At 45.2% G+C, this 19,919-nt stretch overlaps 1 protein-coding gene across 1 annotated transcript in view; it reads left to right on the forward strand.

The window, feature by feature from the left end:
- LOC144123813 (ABC transporter G family member 23-like) overlaps positions 1-19,919 on the forward strand; it is a 193,013-nt gene that overhangs the window by 109,624 nt on the left and 63,470 nt on the right. Inside the window, exon 10 of the mRNA XM_077656555.1 lies at positions 12,355-12,428. Within this exon, the coding sequence (XP_077512681.1) occupies positions 12,355-12,428 (74 nt within the window). The remainder of the gene's footprint in view (positions 1-12,354; positions 12,429-19,919) is intronic.

Genomic DNA, 19,919 nt, shown 5'->3' on the forward strand with positions numbered 1-19,919 from the left:
GGGTTACTAACTATGATCTCTACGAAAATATGTCACCGGGCATCAATCTCGCAGACAGTTATGCGCCCTGACTGTGAGTTGTTGGCGGTTGAAATCTCCCTTCCACAGTGCGCCAAAGTCACTATTGCTAACGTCTACTTCCCAATCGGTGTTCACAGGACAGAGTGTTTGGGTACCTTACTGAGCGGCGCAAACAGCACAGTCATCGCAGGAGATTTTAATTCGCACCACAGTGTCTGGGATAGTCGCTCTGACTCCTGCGGCCAGCTTCTGTGGTCCTGGATGTCAATGAATGCAGTGCGCTGCTGTAATTCCGGAGCAGTAACCTTTATGCGAGGAGGATCCCGTTCAATCATAGATTTAACATTAGCATCTCGTGGGGTTGGCGTATCTGCATGGTCAACTGAAGACTCAGGTACATCTAGTGACCACTTTCCAATAACCTTTTCTATTATATCCTCGCCTATCAGAAAAGGTGGTGCAACCATGAAATTTGTAAACCACATTATGCACAAAAAATTGATATCGGCCTCACTCCCCTCCATAGTTAGCTCAGGTCGAGCACAAAGAGCTCAGCGGACAATTACCTTTCTGCAGATGCTGCTGAGAGCTCTGTATTCTCGGTGTGCACTACTGCTCCTGCCAGACAGCCGTCTCCTTGGTGGACGGAGGAGTGTGAGAAAGCTTATCGTCGTAGAAAAGCAGCCTGGAAAAGCCTTTCCTACAATCAGAGCCCAGCTAATTGGATAAATTATAAGTTCTTCTCTGCATGTTTCAAAAGAACTGTTAAAAAGTCAAAGGAGGATTATAATCAAAATTTAAACACGTATCTCTCAAAACCCCAGAATAAGAAGGCTCTCTATAGATTCATGGCGCAGAGTAACAGCTCTCCGGCCTCCAATCGCATAAGGTCAATGGTAATGTCTCCGCAGGAGGCTAAGCAAAACCCTGAACGCATCGCGCAGGGGCTGGCCTTACGTTTCCAGGTACAGAAAGCAGAACCTTTGCACACTCTCACCCCCAGCTCGGACTATCCTGAGGTCGACGTGTCGGAGCTCCTGCAAATTGTTTCCTCGATGCACTCTGCTGCTCCGGGATCTGACGGGATTACTGTGGGCATGTTAAAGGTTTTAGCGCACGACTTTCCAACTCACCTTCTAGATATTGTAAATGCGTCATTGGAAACCTCTTGGATTCCTCACAGTTGGAAAATTACGAAAATAATTTTACTTTTAAAAAATGCAGACAATGGATTTCAATTAGACAATATTCGGCCAATTGCTTTAACCTCAAATTTAGTAAAGCTAATAGAAAGAGTAGTACACAGTCGCCTCACAAAGCATGTTCATCATATTAACGGCCTCAGCCCCGCACAGATTGCCTTTCGTCGCGGTTGTTCCATATGGTCCGCGCATGTGGATCTCGAGAGCCGAATACGACTCTCAATGCGCCAGAGAGACATTTCGGCCTTGGTGACGCTTTACGTTGCGAAGGCCTATGACAGCGTGGAGCACACAGTCCTCATTAACAATCTTGCTCAACTACAACCACCGCATTACCTCTACGCCTGGATTTGTGAATTTCTAAAAGATAGATTTTTCTTCTGTACAGACGGATCTTTTTGTTCTAATACCTATGGTCAATCAAGAGGTGTGCCGCAAGGCTCTGTTCTTTCTCCGCTGCTTTTCAACATATTAGTTCAGGACATCCCCATTCATCCTAACGTTACAGTTTATGTATACGCAGATGATATAGCTTTTTTCGCATCAGCAAAGGATATTCATGTGCTCTACGGGTATTTGCAGGCATATCTGAATGCTCTTGAAGTCTGGTTGGACCAAATCAATTTATCACTTAATGTCAGCAAATGTGGCGTGCTGGTATTTCCACCCGACGCTCCTATGTACATCTCGCTAGCCTACCGCTCCACTTCAATTCCGCAGGTGGAGTCGGTTAAATACCTAGGTGTTACCTGTGACCAAAATTTGGACTGGCGACACCATATTAAGAATAATGTTATTAAAGGGGAACGTGCACTGGGCCGTTTGACCCGAGTTGGCAATAAAAAGTTTGGCATGCGTCGTGACACGCTACTGTTGCTCTATAAGGCTTATATGAGACCGATTCTGGAATTTGGTTGCCCCTTGTTCTCTGGTAGCGCGAACTACAAGCTGCAGCCATTAGCCTTACTGGAAAGGCGAGCCCTACGGCTATGCCTCGGGCTCCCAAAATCAGCTTCCAACGCTGTCCTTTATCTGGAAGCCCGTATCCCCAACCTCTATTCCCGCTTCCAACTTCTAACAGTGCGTACTTTCCTCAAGTCTTTTGACCCGGCCCCAGGCGTTAGTATTCTAATTTTTGTATCCCAACCACACCTTTTTTGACTAATCACTAGCCACGTTATCAGCTTCCGCTAGTTAGGTTCACGCAGAATCTGTTAGCTCCGCTTCAGGTTGATCTGATCTCCTTGCAACGAGTTGCTGACACGCAGGCTGATCCCGTCTTTTATTACGACTTTATTTTCCCGTCCCATGCGAAGCATATGCCCGCACATACCCTAAATGGTCTTCTTTCTGAACACCTACAGAATTTTCCACATCATACTGTTCTCTCCACTGATGCCTCCGGCAGCTGTGAGAAGGCGGCGATTGGCATATATTCGCAGGATCTAGCTTGGAGCTACTCCGTTCGTATCCCTGATTATACTCCTATATTCTTCGCAGAGTTTTTGGCCATTGGTTTGGCTCTTCTCAAAATTCCCAGACATGTCGCACGGGTTCTTATTCTTACAGACTGCCTTTCAGTTATTGTCTCTCTTCAAAATTCGGAAAAATCTTTCTTGACTCGTTCACTTAGGTTTTTTGTTCCGAGCACAGTGCGCGAGATCCGTTTGGTCTGGGTACCTGGGCATTCAGGCGTCTATTTTAACGAGGTGGCTGATTTATTGGCAAGGTCAGCTCTCAGCGCACCTGTAATATATCCCGTCCCTCACCTCATTCTGTTAGCAGCTTCATGTTTCCAGCGGTTCCAACATATTTCAGCCACTTTGAGTGATCCGTTGCTCAATACCGTGGACTTTCAACACCTAAAGTACCCATGGAATATCCGGTGGTGTAAGTCAAGGCTTTGTGAAGTGTCCATGACGCTCCTGCGAAGTAGAATCCCTCACTTAAACTTGTACTTATGCAGGTGCGGGTTCGCTGCGACAAACCTTTGTGTATCATGTGGGCAAGTTGAATCAATCGATCATTTTCTCCTCTCTTGCCGGCGGTTCGCGGTTCAGAGAAAGCAATATCTGGAGGTTCCTCTTTCGAGACTAGGACTGCCTCTGTCTCTTACAGTTCTTCTATCGTTCGGTGCGAGCGCCAAGGGATTCCCGTTAAGCAGTGTATGCGGCTACCTTCACGATTACATTAGTGCAACTAATCGATTATCTTGTTAGCTATATACAAAATTCTTTTGCATGTCCAAAAAAGGCTAGATTGATTCTATTTCGGATGGCTCATACCTCTTGATTTCATTTTATTTTTCCAATTTTTTTAATCTTGATTCAGTCTTCTGACGTTTCCTTCCCCGCGCAAATGCTTCATTGGCATTCTACTCTATACCTTGGCCAATCCCCCCCACGTGGGTATGTGCCATATTACTAGAGGGGAAGAAGAAGAAGAAGAAGAAGGAAAAGAAGAAGGAATAGAAGAAGAAAAAGAAGAAGAAAAAGAAAAAGAAGAACAAGAAGAAGAATTTTGATTGACGCCTGTGCCTGTGTCCATCGTGCCGCCGTTCGACCAACGCCAACCGACTCGCGCTTCCAATAAACACCTTTACAAGATATATATACAGAGAGGTGCTCGGGGAGAGATCCCTGGTGGTTTTCGCCCCTTACATTACAAGGGGGATCTCAAAGGTGCCCGTGTGATGTGTGATGTCAGTGCCGTTAAAAATCCCCAGGTGGTGGGAATTATTCTGGAGCCCTCCACTACCACGCCTCTTTCTCTGTTTTTTAAATCAAAAGCTTTACTGGCCGCGAACTTGCGATTTCGCAGTGGCGGTGCTCCGAGGAGGCACACGACGTCACAACGCGCCCCTCGCCGCGGATATTTCTCTCGCTCGCTCCCTAGTCACTGCGCATGCGCCACGAGTAGTACCGAGGCACAGGTAATCCGCCGCTGTGCACCGCCGCGCCTTTCCTCAAAATACAATTTTCAATTTTCAGTTTTCCCTTTCTTCTTTCCCTCCCTTATTCATCCCTTCCTTTACGGCGCGGTTCGGGTGTCCACCGAGATATGTGAAACGGTTACTGTGCGACTTCATTTCTTCAAAAACCAAACAAAATAAGTGAGCCGACCGCGTTCATAAAGTTCATTGGCGTTCACAAGTTTGCAAAGGCCGTTCATTTTCAAGAAAGGAAAAGCGCACAACCGGCTCCGTGCGTCAGTGGAGACCTCAATCTCGCTTTCATGTACGCGGCGTTGGTGTCCAACTGCAAAAGCCTGCTTTGATTGCGTTCCGCACACTGCATAGGCAGCGCGCCCTCTCTGCCACCCTGGGAGGTGGCATGCAATTAATGGTTGATCGCGAGAGATTGATCACTAAATGAACGCTGCGGCCTAGCTATTGCTGCAGGGCCGCATGTCAGCCACAACGCTGTCAGCGCTAATGCATTCAGGCCAGATTTCTCTCCCACCACCGCCACATGTATCAAAGCACGAATGAAGCCTCCGCATATCCAGGGAGCCAGTTATGCGCCCTTCCTTTGCTCAATGCCGTCGCCGTCTAGAACATTGTCAACGCCAACGCCAATGAACACAGCGAACGCCATCTTTCGCTTTGTATATCCTGGATTAGCTGAGCTAATCCGCATTAATTTTTTTCTTTCACTCCCACCTTCGTCCCTATCCTTACGGAGCGGGTCGAGTGTCCATTGAAATGTGAGACAATGACTGCGCCAGTTCCTTTCCTCAAAATCCAATTTTCAACCAATTTCCTCAACTGCACCACGAGGGAAAATGAGTTTTGAGGAAATAAAATGTGGACTAACTGTTCGGTTCTCAGTGGACACCGCAACTCGACCGTGAGGAAAAATTGGTCATGATGAAATAAAAGACGCAGTAACTGCTGCACTTCTCGGTGGCCACTTCAACTGCGCCATGAGGAAACATCAGTTTTGAGAAAATGAAAGGTGGTGTAACCGTCCCGCTTCTCAGTGATCATCGCATCTTGGCCATGAGGGAAAATTGGTTTTGATGGAATGAAAATTGGAGCAGCCGCCCCGCTTCTCAGTGGACAACACAACTTGGCTGTGAGAGAAAATTGATTGTGAAGAACTTAAAGGCGGAGTAACTGTCCCGCTTCTCTGTGGAAACTTCAGCTTGGCCGTGAGGGAAAGTTGGTTTTGAGGAAATGAAAACTGTCCCGCTTCTCAGCGGACACCGCAACTTGACCGTGAGAGAAATTGGCTTTGAGAAACTGAAAGGCCCAGTAATTGCTGCACTTCTTGGTGGGCACCTCAACTGCGCTTAAATTGGTTTTGAGGAAATGAAAGGCGCAGTAACTTTCGCACTTCTCGGTGGCCACCTCAACGGCGCCATGAGGAAAAAAATGGCAGTGGCTTAGCTCGGCTATGCCAGGATATACGTAGCGTGTTGTGGTCACTGTATGTTTAGCAATGTGAGACATTGGGTATACACATCTTTTATTCATTTTGCTTGACAGAGACGGACTGCCCAATGATCTGCGAAGTAGCATACACTGGTCTCAATTTTGTCGATACAGTATGGTAGTACCTCTTCAGTATACAAGCTCTATTGTAGTTCCCCAATGTGTAGTCTTGACGTAAGGGTCCGAAGCTAAATTAAAGTCAAACTTTTCTTTCACACACTGAGAGTCCTGTTTCCTATGTAAGTCACCCAAAGTCACGCACAACTGTGAAACCGTGCCGTAGGCTGATATACACGTGGCAACCACATCAATCGTCTGCTTGACAGATGTTCTCGGTGCCATGTAGACTCCTTGGATGATGCCACTTTCCAGAAGCCGAACACAGCAGGCTTCACCATTAGAGAGATTTAGTTTCACGTACGTAGAGGCTTCACGTACGTAGAGCTCTTACGGGTGACCAGTGCGCATGCGCAGAACGCAAAGGGTATGCACGAGTCTCACGTACGTACGTGAGATTCGGATTTTTACGTTTCGGTCTTTGCGTTTCTTGCGTACGTAGCGTTGACAAACATGGCGGCGCCCTGCCCGCCGCTTCACAGCGATAACAGCTTCGTCGCTAATCCCTCGACGCGATATCGTGCTCTAAACTGCTTTATTCGCCTTCGATTTGCCCATCCTTACTCTAGCATAAGGTTTCAAGAGACAAATAGCTTTCGTCTTTCAGACAGAAGGGCGATTTTTCAGCTGTTAAGCCTGACGAAGTAGCGTTGGTCGTCGTCATAGGAACGGTCTCGCGAGATCTCGAACTGAGAGAGCCCCAAACCAGCCAAACATAGTCGAATTGAGAAGGCCCCAAACCAGCCAAATATAGCCAAACCGCCAAACACGAGGACAGACCGAATGGCTTGGCTTAAAGACTTGCCTTCGATGATTTAGGCTACAACCAGTGTCTGTGTTTCTTAGTAGACGGCGCTAGGAGTAACGCGCGGCGTGCGTCGCGTACGTGTGACTATAAGTGTTTCAAACGACCTGCGTGCAGGCTACGTAACTTCTCACGTTTGCGTAAGTGAACCTTCTAAGTACGTGAAACTAAAACTCTAATATTCACCGCGAACGAAGGGAGATGTCTGACACCGGTGATACCTTGTTTCACGTACGCACAGGCTGCAGTGTCCTTATTTGGTTCAAGCCAACTGCCAGGCGACAACCTCAGGATCGGAACTGTAAATCTTCTCTTGTCTATACCACCGTTTAGCAACGGCTGGGCTCTCCTTCTCTGCATGCATGTCAAATGTTGTGATATAGACGCCCTGTCTGTTGTTGCCAGTAAGAAAGGAAAGGAAAGTGCACAGGCCTGCTCACTGGCTCTAGCCGAGCCACAATCGCTACCACGTGCAGATATGAGAGTTGAAAGATGGGATAGAAAGACAGGATAGTAAAGACGCGCTAAAGACAAGGCCGCTCCCGGAGGTAGTGCAATACCGGGCCAGCCGATTGCGGGAGTGAAGCATCCTTCAAACTCTCCGCCACATTTCCAAAAATAAGTCGAATTGGACCCGTAACAGATACTGTAAGGGGTCCGGACATTCGCCTCTATAGACGCCCACTACATCTCCGCCTTTTATACGCAATCCTGCGCATGCGACGCGGGGCTCGGGTGATAGAGTGGCGTGCGGCGAAGCGGCGACGAAGACAACGCAGCTGCAGGGTCTCTCTGGTTACCATGGTATGGGCGCGTGCGAACTGCTCATCCGCGTGACATCACGCTCGGCTTTGACGGTGGAGCGGGTGCGCGGCGTCGGCAAAGCGCACGCCGCGCTTTGCTCCTCATCGGTTGCCATGGTAACGGCGCATGCGCACAAGTTTCCTCTACCATGTACCGCAAAATGCTCGACTGCTAGCCCAGTGTAGCTCTCGCTACGAAATTGGTTTGGGAAAATGAAAGGTGGATTAAGTGTCCCGGTTATCAGTGAACACCGCAATTTCCCCTAAAGGAAACTTGAGTTTGAGGAAACGAAAGCCGCAGGGACTCTCTCGCTTCTCGATGACCACCGCAACTGCACCATGAGGGAAAGTTGGTTTTGAGGTAATGAAAGGCGCGTAACATCAGCGCTTCTCGGTTGGCACCTCAACTGCGCTATAAGGGAAAATTGAAAAATTAACCGAGGAAAGGACATCGCGCAGCAATTGTTCCAAATCTTGGTGGGCGCCCCTACCGCGCCGTAAGGAAAGAGTGGAAGGTGGTAGTGAAAGAAAAAGAGAGAAAGTGGTGTCGTAGTGGAGGGCACCGGAATAATTTTGACCACCTGGGGATCTTTAACATGCGCAACACACGGGCGCTTTTTGCGCTTCGCCTCCACCGAAATGCGGTCGTCGTGGCCTGGATGAAGCCGCGCCCTCGGGTTCTGCATTCGAGCGACCTCAGCAAAGAGCCAACGCTGCGGGCTTGCTGTCAACTGAAGCTGGTACCAAGCCACACGAGACTTGTTAAGAAAACGCGTGCTGTGAATCCCGGTTACGATCAGGATGCATTTGATAAAGCCAGCTGCACAACGGAAAACTTGCCGCGAATACCACCAACAGCTTTGGTAGCGCGAAACGTTAACGCCAGTTGCATTGTTTGAGTGGGTCTGTTTGCTCAGGCGTACCTCATGCAGGACCTGCCTATGCTCGGTCTTTCATCCATCGACGAAAACGCGGGCGGCCGCCGTGACAGGCGTGACGGGGAAAGCCACTCAGCTTTTTCATATGACGACACCAGTGGCGAGAGCGTTGGTACCAATAAGCGTTGCGCGTTGCACCGCTTCTCTCAACACCCTTTCCTCCTCGCTCCCCGACTACAACGACGCAACGCAGCCGCGAGAAGTAGTAGCATCAGGTAACTATTTTCCGACAAATACAGGACTTGGTTCAGCCCATCCGCCTAGACAACGGCCTGGAGCCCTTGCACTCGGGAGGCGTCTTCGGCCACGCGGACGTTTCTCAACTGAGTCTCAGAGTCTGAGCTTTGCATTATAGCCTCCCAGAGATCCTCTGTCCTAGTTTCTTCGTGTACGCCCTATGTTTTAGTGCAGCTTTATACAATGTGAAAAAGGTCTGCCGTATACCGTGACATAACGGACATCTATCTGATAATTACCCCGGATATCACTGCCTAAGATTAGCTGGGTTTGTGTAAGTCCTCGTTTGTAATCATGTCCAGAACTCTTCCTGATTCTTATTTAATTTCCTATCTTCCGGTGGATATTCTGCCCTGCTGAGCCATAAGTGTTACGTCATCTCTGTATCTGATTAGCCTATCTCAGCGAGGGTATATTGACGGCTTGAGCCAGCACAGAAAGTAAGATCGCTGGTAAGCTCGTGAGCTCCCTCCTTACCGTGGAATTTAGAGTGGGCTGATGCCCAAATTATTGTATCATTTTATCGCTTTCGAAGAGATTCTTCCCTTGAGAAAGTTCTCGATTGCTGTTTCCGAATCACTTATAATTGTGTTTGCTCTTGTTCCCTATATCGCGAGAGCAATGGCTACACCTCCTTTGCTGTTTCGGCTATAGTCCTTTTGACCGAGCTGATCAATCTTACGTTTACCCGGTCGTCAGCTCCGACTGCGACCGTTACGTGTCGGTCTTCAAACCCGGCGGCGTCCACATAGACCACCTCCTGTCGTGCTCGATATCCCTTCTGGAGCGTTTCCGCTCTTTTCTGCATTTTTTATTGACGGTATTCCGGACGCATATTCTTCGGGAGCGGGGTATGTAGAGTCCATTCCTGAACACAGTCGGGACGTTGATCATGGGTTACCCTTTGGCTCTTGTAGTGGATGTATAGTCAGGAATATGTTTCGTCTCGTTGAGGACTTGGCCAGTTTTGTATATTGGGAGCTTCGGTTGGCCCCAACCACTTCTGCCAATGGCCGCCGCAGTGAATCAATGGTTATGGCGCTCGGCTGCTCACCCGAATGACGCGGGTTCGATTCCGGCCGCGGCGGTCGTATTTATATGCAGGCAAAATTCTAAAGGCCCGTGTACAGTGCGACGCCAGGTGGTCCAAATTTTTGGAGCCCTTCACTACGGCGTCCCCATAGCCTGTGTCGCTTTTGGACGTTAAACCCCTATAAACCAAACCAAACTTCTGCCAACGTATTTTGCACCCAGAATTTCATCAGCCGATGTGTAGACATATTGATGGGAAGGCCTAGTGCTGTCTTCATGCTTTGCCTAAAGATGTAATAGGGGAGTAATTATGGGCATCCACCCAAGCGCACCCAAACGGCTACAAAGGAAAGCTGCACATTTTTCCTTCGTAGCCATATGGCTGCGCTTTGGTGGATGCCAATAAGGAATTATTCCCTTATTACAAACCTACTCCATCTTGCGGAATTTCCTAAACATTTGATTTTCCTACCGATGGTGTCGATCTTTTCCTTCTCTCAGTTGGTTACGTGCAGGTACTGTCTGCATAAGCGATCCTGCTGATGACGAAGGCCTGTACTATATAGTCTTAGGAGGTTGGCTTTTTTCAATTCATCTGGTGGTAAGCGATGCGTCGAATTAGGCGCATCGCTTGCTGAGCGAAGCCCTCGAGTTTCAGAAGATTTTTCACCATGGCGTCCGTTGTCTTGTAGCACATGCCCGGTATCCTAATCTCGTCCAACTTGGGCATATGTGCTGCGTCAGCGTTGCAACGAAAAGCCGCTCCAACAGGTTGTGCTTCCGGTGATCGAGAATAGTCAGTGCGCACCGGTGCAGGTGATCGAGGATGCATTAGTAGCCTACAGTTCCTCGGCGCAGTTCAGTTCTTGTGGTCGTCAGCGAACCCGATGACCTCTTCTATCGTTATGTATTGATTCCTTGGATATTCCGCCTTCCTCTTTTTTTTTGTGGGAGGGACTTGCTCACTTATTGCCTTTGCTGGCTTAAGACTCGGCCTAGCCTGCATTTTGACATCAACTGAATATTGGGCGAGTTGGTGAACGTTTAGCATTTTGAACAACGCGAAGAAACCAGGACTAAGAACGAAACACGCACACACGAAGCATTGATTACCAACTGAATTTTTATTAGGAAAGACTCATGCGGAAACATCGCCATATTGCACACCCTGTCTGTAGCCAAACTTCTGGTGGCGTTACACCCGACTGAGCTGGATTATCTTGCTGTAACTATATCAACTTCATGAGGTTATTGCGCGCGTGTCCTTTTATTTGTTTTTTTCTTTTCGCGTGTGTTTTTTATGCCTTGTGTGCCTGCGCACTGGGTTTGAGGGCTTTATAAGTATGCGTCTTTAATGAAGATTCAGTTGACAGCCAGCGCTTCGTGTGTGTGAGTGTTTCTTGCTTACTCCACGTTTCTTTGCGCTGTTCAAAACCCTGCAGGGAAATGTGGTTTCTATACTCAATCTCATAAGTTGCTTGCAAAAGCTGTCGAAGACCTCATCAGCCTCATCAGAGACCTCATCAGCCAATAAGGCAACGTGTGCCTCCGCTACAAGTCCTCTCTGCTCGCGGCATGCACAGATATGGTTAGAAAATAACCCAAATTGACGCTGACTACGTATCATAAGTGTATGCACGCTTGCGTATGCTAAATGCAAGCATTTTGGGCTATGTTACACCATTTGTCACATTCTTATTTTTAGTTCCATCTTATGCAAACGGAGATGCAACGGTTAGCTCAATTCAGTGGCGTCATTAGCTTGTTAAAGCGGGCACCATTTCTGTCAACAAAACCGACGCTCCTCCTAGGACTATAAGCGGGAGAGTCGTCAACCTAAATAAAAAACAGAAGGAATTTATCCCTCAAAAGTTTTGTTATAGGCGAGATGAGACGAAGCAAAAGCCCAGTGGCCCATGTACGGCCAATGAACGTACTGAAAACAGCAGTAACAACGCCGAATGCAGTCCGAGGTGAGGGGTCCTGCTTCGAAGGGGAGGAGATCGTCATTTTGGAAACGATGTTTGAACATAACGCAAGAGTCGCGTACGCTGAACTCGGGAAGTTTTGTCTACGCAATTTTCAGATTGCGAGTACGTTACGTACGGGTAACGCGAGTGTATGTTAAGGCTTGATATGAAGTAGCGTTTGTCGCATGCGCACATTAAAGCACGCGATCCCATATACACATATGCTTATTTTATAGCACTTCCTTCTGCTGCGTCGGAACGTCGCATGTGCACTCATCGCAGCTTTAGTAGTGCTGCAAATGACCACTGAGATGGAGTATACAGTTCTCGCTGCAAAAGAAGAGGGCGCGTAGCGTTGCCGGGAGGTTGAGGCGGAAATAAAGGTGCGGTTGCTGTCCCGCAAGGTTCAAAAGCGCGCATTCGTTCTGTCGGTGGAACTTTGTGCTGTGACGAAGAGGAGGGGAGGAAAGACGCATTAAGGCGGCAGCCTCGTCCGCATTTTGCGGACGTCAACGCAAATTTATTGTAAGAGCAGGTAAGCCGACTTAAGAAAAAGTGGAAAGCGCAGTATGTCGGAACGCCTTAGCCCTGCTGCCGACAGCACATGCATTCGCAAGCATGGCGAGGAATCGTGAAGGTTCTTCTGTTTTGTTTTCTCTATGTACGAACTTCCTTGAATGATCTCACCCTAGTCGAAACGCGCGTGTTTGATTGTGAAACGAAACAGAGTGCTGTCTTCGGCATTTCTAGGAAGCCGACGTGTACAGGAACAAATTGTTGCGCGTTTCCCGCAGGTTGGTGAAAATGTTCGTCGTCAAACAGCAGATGGCAGATATGGGCACCATCGACGTATACCTGGACGCAACTGGTGTGTACAGCATGGCTTCTCTGCGTGACGTTTAAATATTAAGTTGCGCTGTAACCAGACGAAACTAGCACAGCGGAGACGTATGCCTGGCGCCACCGCTGCTCTTGCGCACACGCAGTAGCAGGGGTGGGGCAGTAGGCGCCACTGCGCATGCGCAACCAGCGTCCGGTAACCTGTATACGTCTCCACTATAGTAAACATTACATATTTAGCCCAACAAAATCGAAGGACAGGGAAGAATAGACAATACGAGCACTGACTCACAACTTGTTGCTAATTGTACGTATATATTTGATTTGTACTGCTATTTTTGTTCTTTTAGCTATATTTCATATTGAATTGCACATTTATGTTATTACTCTTTTGTTGTTGCTTTGCTTTGTGTGATATCTCTTTTTTGTGATATGCATCATGTATGCTAAATGCTCTGTGTATGCTATGGAAATAGTATAGATCAGTTACTAACTTTTTGGGTGAATGTTTATTTATCTCTTTTTTAACACACGCTATTGCCATGTATTGGGTCTCCTGGGCCTAGTCAAGCTCGTAGCTTTTAGTTCAGGAGACCTTTCCAATTTCTGGAAAACATAAAATATGTATGTATGTAAGACATGTTAGAACAACAAAACAAAAAGAAAATACGAAGGGCACTTATGACTGCTTACCTGCTTTTAATGCGAAAGCTTTGTTTCATCGTGAGCTCTCTTGCGATGTTCAATAAAGATTCCGTCGTTACTAATGACATGCCTAATCATTATCATATGGTCGTAAGGGAATGCAAACAGTATACTCCGTTTCAAACATCAAGTGCAACGCTGTGAAGGCTACGGAAGTAGTCCGCAAAAAAATAGAGAGGTGTACCACTCCGCGCTGTTCTGTGGCCGTGTGCTCTAACGCGTCACTCCCGAGAATCGACATGCAACTGGGGGTGCGTGGATTGAAATCCCGCATGGTAAAACATTTTTTTTCGCACATTTGTTTTTCAACGCAAGTTGCATTTCGTGTGACTTGGAAGGAGAAATCTCGTTTTGTTCAGAATCGCTTGAATATTATGCCGCGTTCTGAAATGAACTGTATGTATCTGTCCCTTTGATGCATACCGCGTTAATGTGAGCTGTCCGAAATCCGTTGTCAGTGAGCTCGCACCGGCATTTGGTCAGCAGTGGCGGTTTTCTTCCAAATTCTGCACCACTGTGACTATTCCTTTTAGGTGATAATAATTGGTTTTTGGTGGAAAGGAAATGGCGCAGTATCTGTCTCATATATCGCTGGACACCTGAACCGCGCCGTAAGGGAAGGGATAAAGGAGGGAGTGAAAGAAGAGAGGAACAAATAGGCCCGTAGTGGAGGGCTCCGGAATAATTTCGACCACCTGGGGATCTTTAACGTGCACTGACATCGCACAGCACACGGGCGCCTTAGCGTTTTTCCTCCATAAAAACGCAGCCGCCGCGGTCGGGTTCGAACCCGGGAACTCCGGATCAGTAGTCGAGCGCCCTAACCACTGAAGCGAGAGATTTGTGTGAAAAGATGGTGTTCATTCGTCAGGTTTAATTAATTAGCACAGTGGTGAGTGCTCCGCCGTGGCCCGATTAACAAGTGGCCCTCTGCAACTTTCGATTTCGCTGTTGCCGAGGGACCCACTCCTTTGTGGGTCTCTCTTAAGGTACCATGCATGCTATGAATTGTTCCGTGCAACCGCTTAGCGGCGCATCCAGCCTTCGCCAAAAGGGTCTGGGACCGACTTTGGCACTGTGCTGTAGAGTGGCCCAAAGGACTTGGCGAGAGCAATTATTTTTTACCGATCGTAAAGTTCAGACGGAAGATGTCTGTTAATTTCGAAAGCTGATTTATCATACACGAGCGCAGAAAACATAATCTAAACTTCTTAATCGCCTGTTATCTGACTGCATATGTGCAACATTCTAGTGCATACCTGAAATTCTTTTGTTTTTTTAAAGGTATTTTTCGCTCCTAAGCAAAGCACGTTTTCCTTTGTCATTGAAAAGAGGGCTCTATAACTGGGCTATTATATGGGGCAGAACAGTAGTATATTTAAATTGATGGGTCAAATTATACACTCCACCTCAATATGGCCTGTATTCCCGTGTTAAATGCAGAACGTAGTTTTGATTCACACAGTGACAGAAAATAGTACTGCCTCAAAAGTTAAAGATTTGTTGTCGTGCACAAATGTATATAAGGCAATACAGAGGCAAGTCAGCTTGTCAGAAGAGCAGAAGCTGCTCAGGAAGGATTTTCATGCAGCCAGGCAAAAAGAGTTCCGAGCAGTGGGAGCGCCAAGTAAGAATGCAGTAAAAGTTGTACAACGCTATAAAGGAATATTTCTAAAGAGCAAACAATAAATGAGACAGGACATTAAAGAATGTTCACCACGCAGTGTTTGCGAGAAATGGTTTATTCTGGAAACAGCCAGTGGCATGGATCACATTACATACAAATTAAAGGACATGTGCAGTGGAGATGCACCAACACACAATCAGTCAAGTGCTCCAAAATAGGAAAAAAAGTGTGCAGGCCATAGAACAACATTATTTCATACAGAGTGAACCTGACCAATGTCTATACAGGATTCAAAAAGCAGTGCATTTTCATTCAACGAAATCAATTTCCTGGGATATGTACAGCCCGCGTCACCCTTGTGCAGAGCGCTTGAGCAGTGCGTACCCGGTAACAAAAAGTGAAATTACAGAGCAGCCCCTGATTTCTTGTCAAAGTGGTCGTGTCTACTTTGTACTACTTCAGCTAAAGTGTTTCCTCGGAACCTAGCGGCTGCGACAAGCTCTGGATTTGTTTGCACGGTAGTGCACCGCCCGAGCGCTCTACACAAGCATGACGCATACTTTACTAACTAAGAGACATGACTCGAAAAAAACAAATTCACACTGAACCGAGCAAGAGCCAGCTTGAAATCATTCACATCCCCCAAAATAACATACAGCACTGGCTACCTCAACACTGGCACTGTAGCATTGCATAACATGTCAAAACGACCAGAGATTTACAATAACGCAACACAACATGGAACTAGGACACACCCATACATACCATTCCCAACCCTCACACACAAAATGAGGCCCATTCTTAGGGGTGTGTGAATGTTCGAAATTTTTGGACAGCAAATTGAATAACTTCCTGTTGAATTAGTGGAACGAATCAAACAGTACATGTTCAAAATTATTTTAAACGAACCAAATTTGCTCTCAAAGTTTCATATATTTTCGAATAATTGACACAACGCTTCATTCTTTTCATTTTATTTGTTCTTAGTTTTCTGCGTTCAGAAAACTAAAGGATCAGGGACAAAATGTACTGTGTACCTGACCAGGTCCCTAAACCCTTCGTTTGTTCGGAAACAGTGGAATTTTTTAGAACAAAAAACACAAACACAGAACCTAGGAAATTCAAATGCAGCAACTACAAATACAGCATTAAAAGAACATTACATACAGAATTAATAAAGGAGCATTACAACAAACACATAATACTTCAATGAAAGCAGCGCTAGAAGTAATCAACAGAGTAGACATAATTCACTATGTAAAACAACACAACAGGTCTTACACAAAAAGGGATCATGTATTAACAAATTTGAAAAGTGGAATCGGGCAGAGGTCACCATTGTTAACACATGAATTCATCAAAACATATCAAACATAGGAACATTCCTCAAATAAATATTTAACGAAGTCTCTCTTAAACACTCTGGTTAAAGAAGTTTCCATTGCAATGTTAATTTCTCTATTTTGATTTAGAAGAGAGGGTATTAGTATTTAGAACTTTGATGGCCATAGTTGGTCCTATGTCGTGGCATTCTGTATTTAATTACTCTAAAAGGAAAGGATAGACTTTTTCAAGCTATAATTGCTCAAAAAAGCGCGATTATTCCTGCTCTGTGCATTGCAAGTTTATATGTATATAACTGATGCATATTCAACACAGTGTGCCTTTCCAAAAAATCTCTGGTTGTTGTCCCAGGATTTAAATCTTCTATTGCTCTAATGGCTTTCTTTTGAAGGGTTGTTAAAGCTTTTATGTTATTAGAAGTTGTTGTTCCCCAGATTAAAACGGAGTAATTTAAATGAGACTGTATCTAAGCCATAAAAAGGGTTAATCTAAATTTCTCAGGAATTTGTTTTCGAAGCTTTTATAATGCAAAAATTACCTTTGCTAAGTTCAATTTTAGGTTGTCTACATGCTCATTCCTAGATAAAAATTCATTAAGGTATACACCCAAAAATTTAATGCATGATGTTGATTGTATGGCTTCATTCTGATAATACAAGCTGAAGTTGCTATCTACCAAGACACTTGTTGACCAAAAAACAACATATTTGGTTTTGTGTTTTTAGTTCCAACTTATTGCAGAGTAAGCAGTCAGAAAGTTCTCGTAACCAATAATTCGCAGTTTCATTTAGGTGTATCAACTCAGGTCCACTAAAAAAGACATTATTATCATTAGCATACAGTATTACCTCATGTGTATTAGGTATATTGCATATATCATTAATGTAAGTAAAAATAAAAGTGGCCCTATTATTGAACCTTGTGGGACTCCTGTAAATACAGTGCCATGACTAGGCGAGCAATCTCCTATCATCACATACTGTTTTCGTTTTGAAAGGTAACTTTTAATAAGGGTTAATGCAATGCCTCCTATGCGATAACAACTGATCTTCCTTAACAGAATATCATGATCTACAGAGTCAAAGGCCTTTCTAATATGAAGAAAAGTTCCAACTGTGTACAGCTTCATCTCAGTATTTTCAACTATTCTTTCCTTTATGGCTCTTAGTGCTAATTCTGTAGAGTTGTTCTTTTGAAAGCCGAACTTTTTCGGCGTGATAATATTTAGGCTGTCTAGAAACGTGGAAAGCCGCCTGTAGATCAAACGTTCGACAACATTAAAAAAAAACCTAATAGATATTGGCCTATAGTTGTTTAGGTGTTCCTTTCCTCCTCCTTTAAGTATTACCATCACTCGTTCAACTTTTAGTTCTTCAGGAAAACAGCCGTCGCTCAGAATACAATTACAAATATGCGACAACGGTGCTGCAAGAACATCAGCTACTATATTTTTTGGCAAGGCTTTAATAACATCAGGGCCAGCTGCAATGGAACTTTTTAATGATTCAATAATCTCCTTAATTTCAGCCAAATTAGAAAGTGCTAAAAATATTGAACGTTCGACATGTCTGTTTCTGTTGTGTTGTGTTGTGTTGGGTTTTATGGCACATAGGCAGCTAAGGCCATCATGCGCCAAGCACAAGGTATAGGATTGATTTTCTACGGAATGTTTTGGAGTATAAAAAAGAGGCGATGGTGCAGATGACTTAAAAAGATTGTACTGCCTAGTAATAAAAGGGAAGAAATTTGGAAATGGCTAATGGTAAAAGCCTTAAAGATGGTCAGGCAGCCTAAACGACTTTCTTTGGCTAGCAAGGATCCTGAGGCTCCTAACCAATCAAATAAACAGCCTCAGCCTACTTCTCAAGAATGAGAAAGTGGCTGAGGTGTATCATGTATAAAGGCGATCCAGTGGTTAAAAAAAATTACAGCTTTTCAAGTACGCCTGTTGCTTTTAAAAAGCTAAAACTGGAAGGTATTTTAACAATGGCATTATTAGCTAAAAGCAATATAGGGTGGAAAGGAATGCATTCATGATAAAATTGAGTGAAGTACTTTTTTCTTAGTTTTTCTAGTTTTTTACATGAGAATAAAATGTGGTTAATTGTAAGTTCATCTCCGCATTCTTCGCAAACAGGTTTATCTTGTTTTGTTAGCAGGAAGTTGTGCGTAAGGTGCGTGTGGCCTATTCTGAGACGGCATAAAATCACTTTTTAAAACGTTCTTGGTGCACACATGACTTAAATTCACCTAAAATCGGCTTTATTAAGTGTAGTTTATTATTCAGTTCGCTGTTCCAAGCCGATTGTCATTTTTTCCTTAACTTCCTTTGTACTAATTTCATGCAGTCATTCAAGGGTATATTTACTTTTTTTATTTCCTTGCCACGAGCTAGAGCAGCACAGAAATCTGCTCGCTCATTGCCTTTTATGCCGACATGACTCGGGACCCAGCAGAGTTTAATGTTTTGTCTTCTAGCTGTGGCTGTTACTATGTTGTGTATAATGTCACCAAGTATAGGAGTGATTGCGTTTCTTGAGTGGAGGGCTGTAAGTATACTTAAAGAGTCTGTGTAAATAATAGCGTTTTCGAGGTTCTCGCTGAGTATTTTTTCTACGGTCACATATACTGCGTAACATTCTGCAGTGAAGATGGATGCGCACTGTGGAAGTCGTATTGTTGTCTCCGAATTCCCTCGCACCACTGCACTTCCTACATAAGTATCCGTTTTCGAACCGTCAGTATAAAAGGCTGTGAAACCATTGTATTTTTCCTCAAGTGCCAGAAATTCTTGTACTATTTGGAGTTGTGGAGTTTGCTTTTTGCAGAACTCTGTGAGAGTGAAATCGCACAATGTAGGAAAATCATACCATGAAGGCAGTGGACCTCGTCTTTGCGCAATGCTGGATAATGTGTTCAGTATGCCGAGATTCTGGCAGATCTCTTCAAAGCGCAAGAGCAGTGGCCTGGTGGTTTGCGGTTTGTTGTTAAAGATTGTTCTGGATGGACACTTTGTAACTATTTCATAACAGATGTGTTTTGGAAGGGAACGGATTTTTAGGACGTATGAGCATGTAAGCATGCTTCTATCTGTAAGAGATGGTTCGTTTGTTTCGACATAAAGACTGTTTATGGGCGACGTCCTGTAAGCGCCAGTGGAAAGACGCAACCCCAAATTATGCACTGGATCTAGTCGTTTCAAGTAGGATGGCCTTGCAGAACCATACACCAGGCAGCCATAGTCTAAGCAGGACCGTACCACAGAGCGATAGATGTGCAGAAGGCTTGCCCTGTCAGAACCCCAGTGTTTGTGTGAAAGCACTTTGAGTATATTCAGCGATCGAGAAGCTTTCTTTTTCAAGGCATTTATGTGAGGTAGAAAAGTTAGTTTTCGGTCAAATGTTATGCCTAAGAATTTGTGTTCAGTTTTTAAAGGTTTTCGTTTAGGTATAATGTGGGGTCTGTCTGTAGACCCCGTTTCAGTGAAAAAAGTAAGGCCACTGTTTTCTGTGGAGAGAACTGGAAACCATTCCTGTCTGCCCATGTTGCCAGTTTATTTATTGTTAGCTGTATTTGTCTTTCGCAAGTGGATATGTTTGAGGATGTACATGCTATCTGAAGATCGTCAACATAAACAGAATACATAATGGACCTTGGGATTATTTTCCTAATAGAATTCATTTTTACGACAAAGAGAGTTGTACTTAAAATACAGCCTTGGGGTACCCCATTTTCCTGAATAAAATTCTTTGAAAAGGTCGAACCTAGGCGCATATGGAATGAGCGATTGGATAAAAAGTCTTTTATGCAATTTAACATCCTGCCGCGGACGCCAAGCTCGGC

This window comes from Amblyomma americanum, chromosome 3 (assembly GCF_052857255.1).
Source record: "Amblyomma americanum isolate KBUSLIRL-KWMA chromosome 3, ASM5285725v1, whole genome shotgun sequence".
Taxonomy (NCBI): Eukaryota; Metazoa; Arthropoda; class Arachnida; order Ixodida; family Ixodidae; genus Amblyomma; species Amblyomma americanum.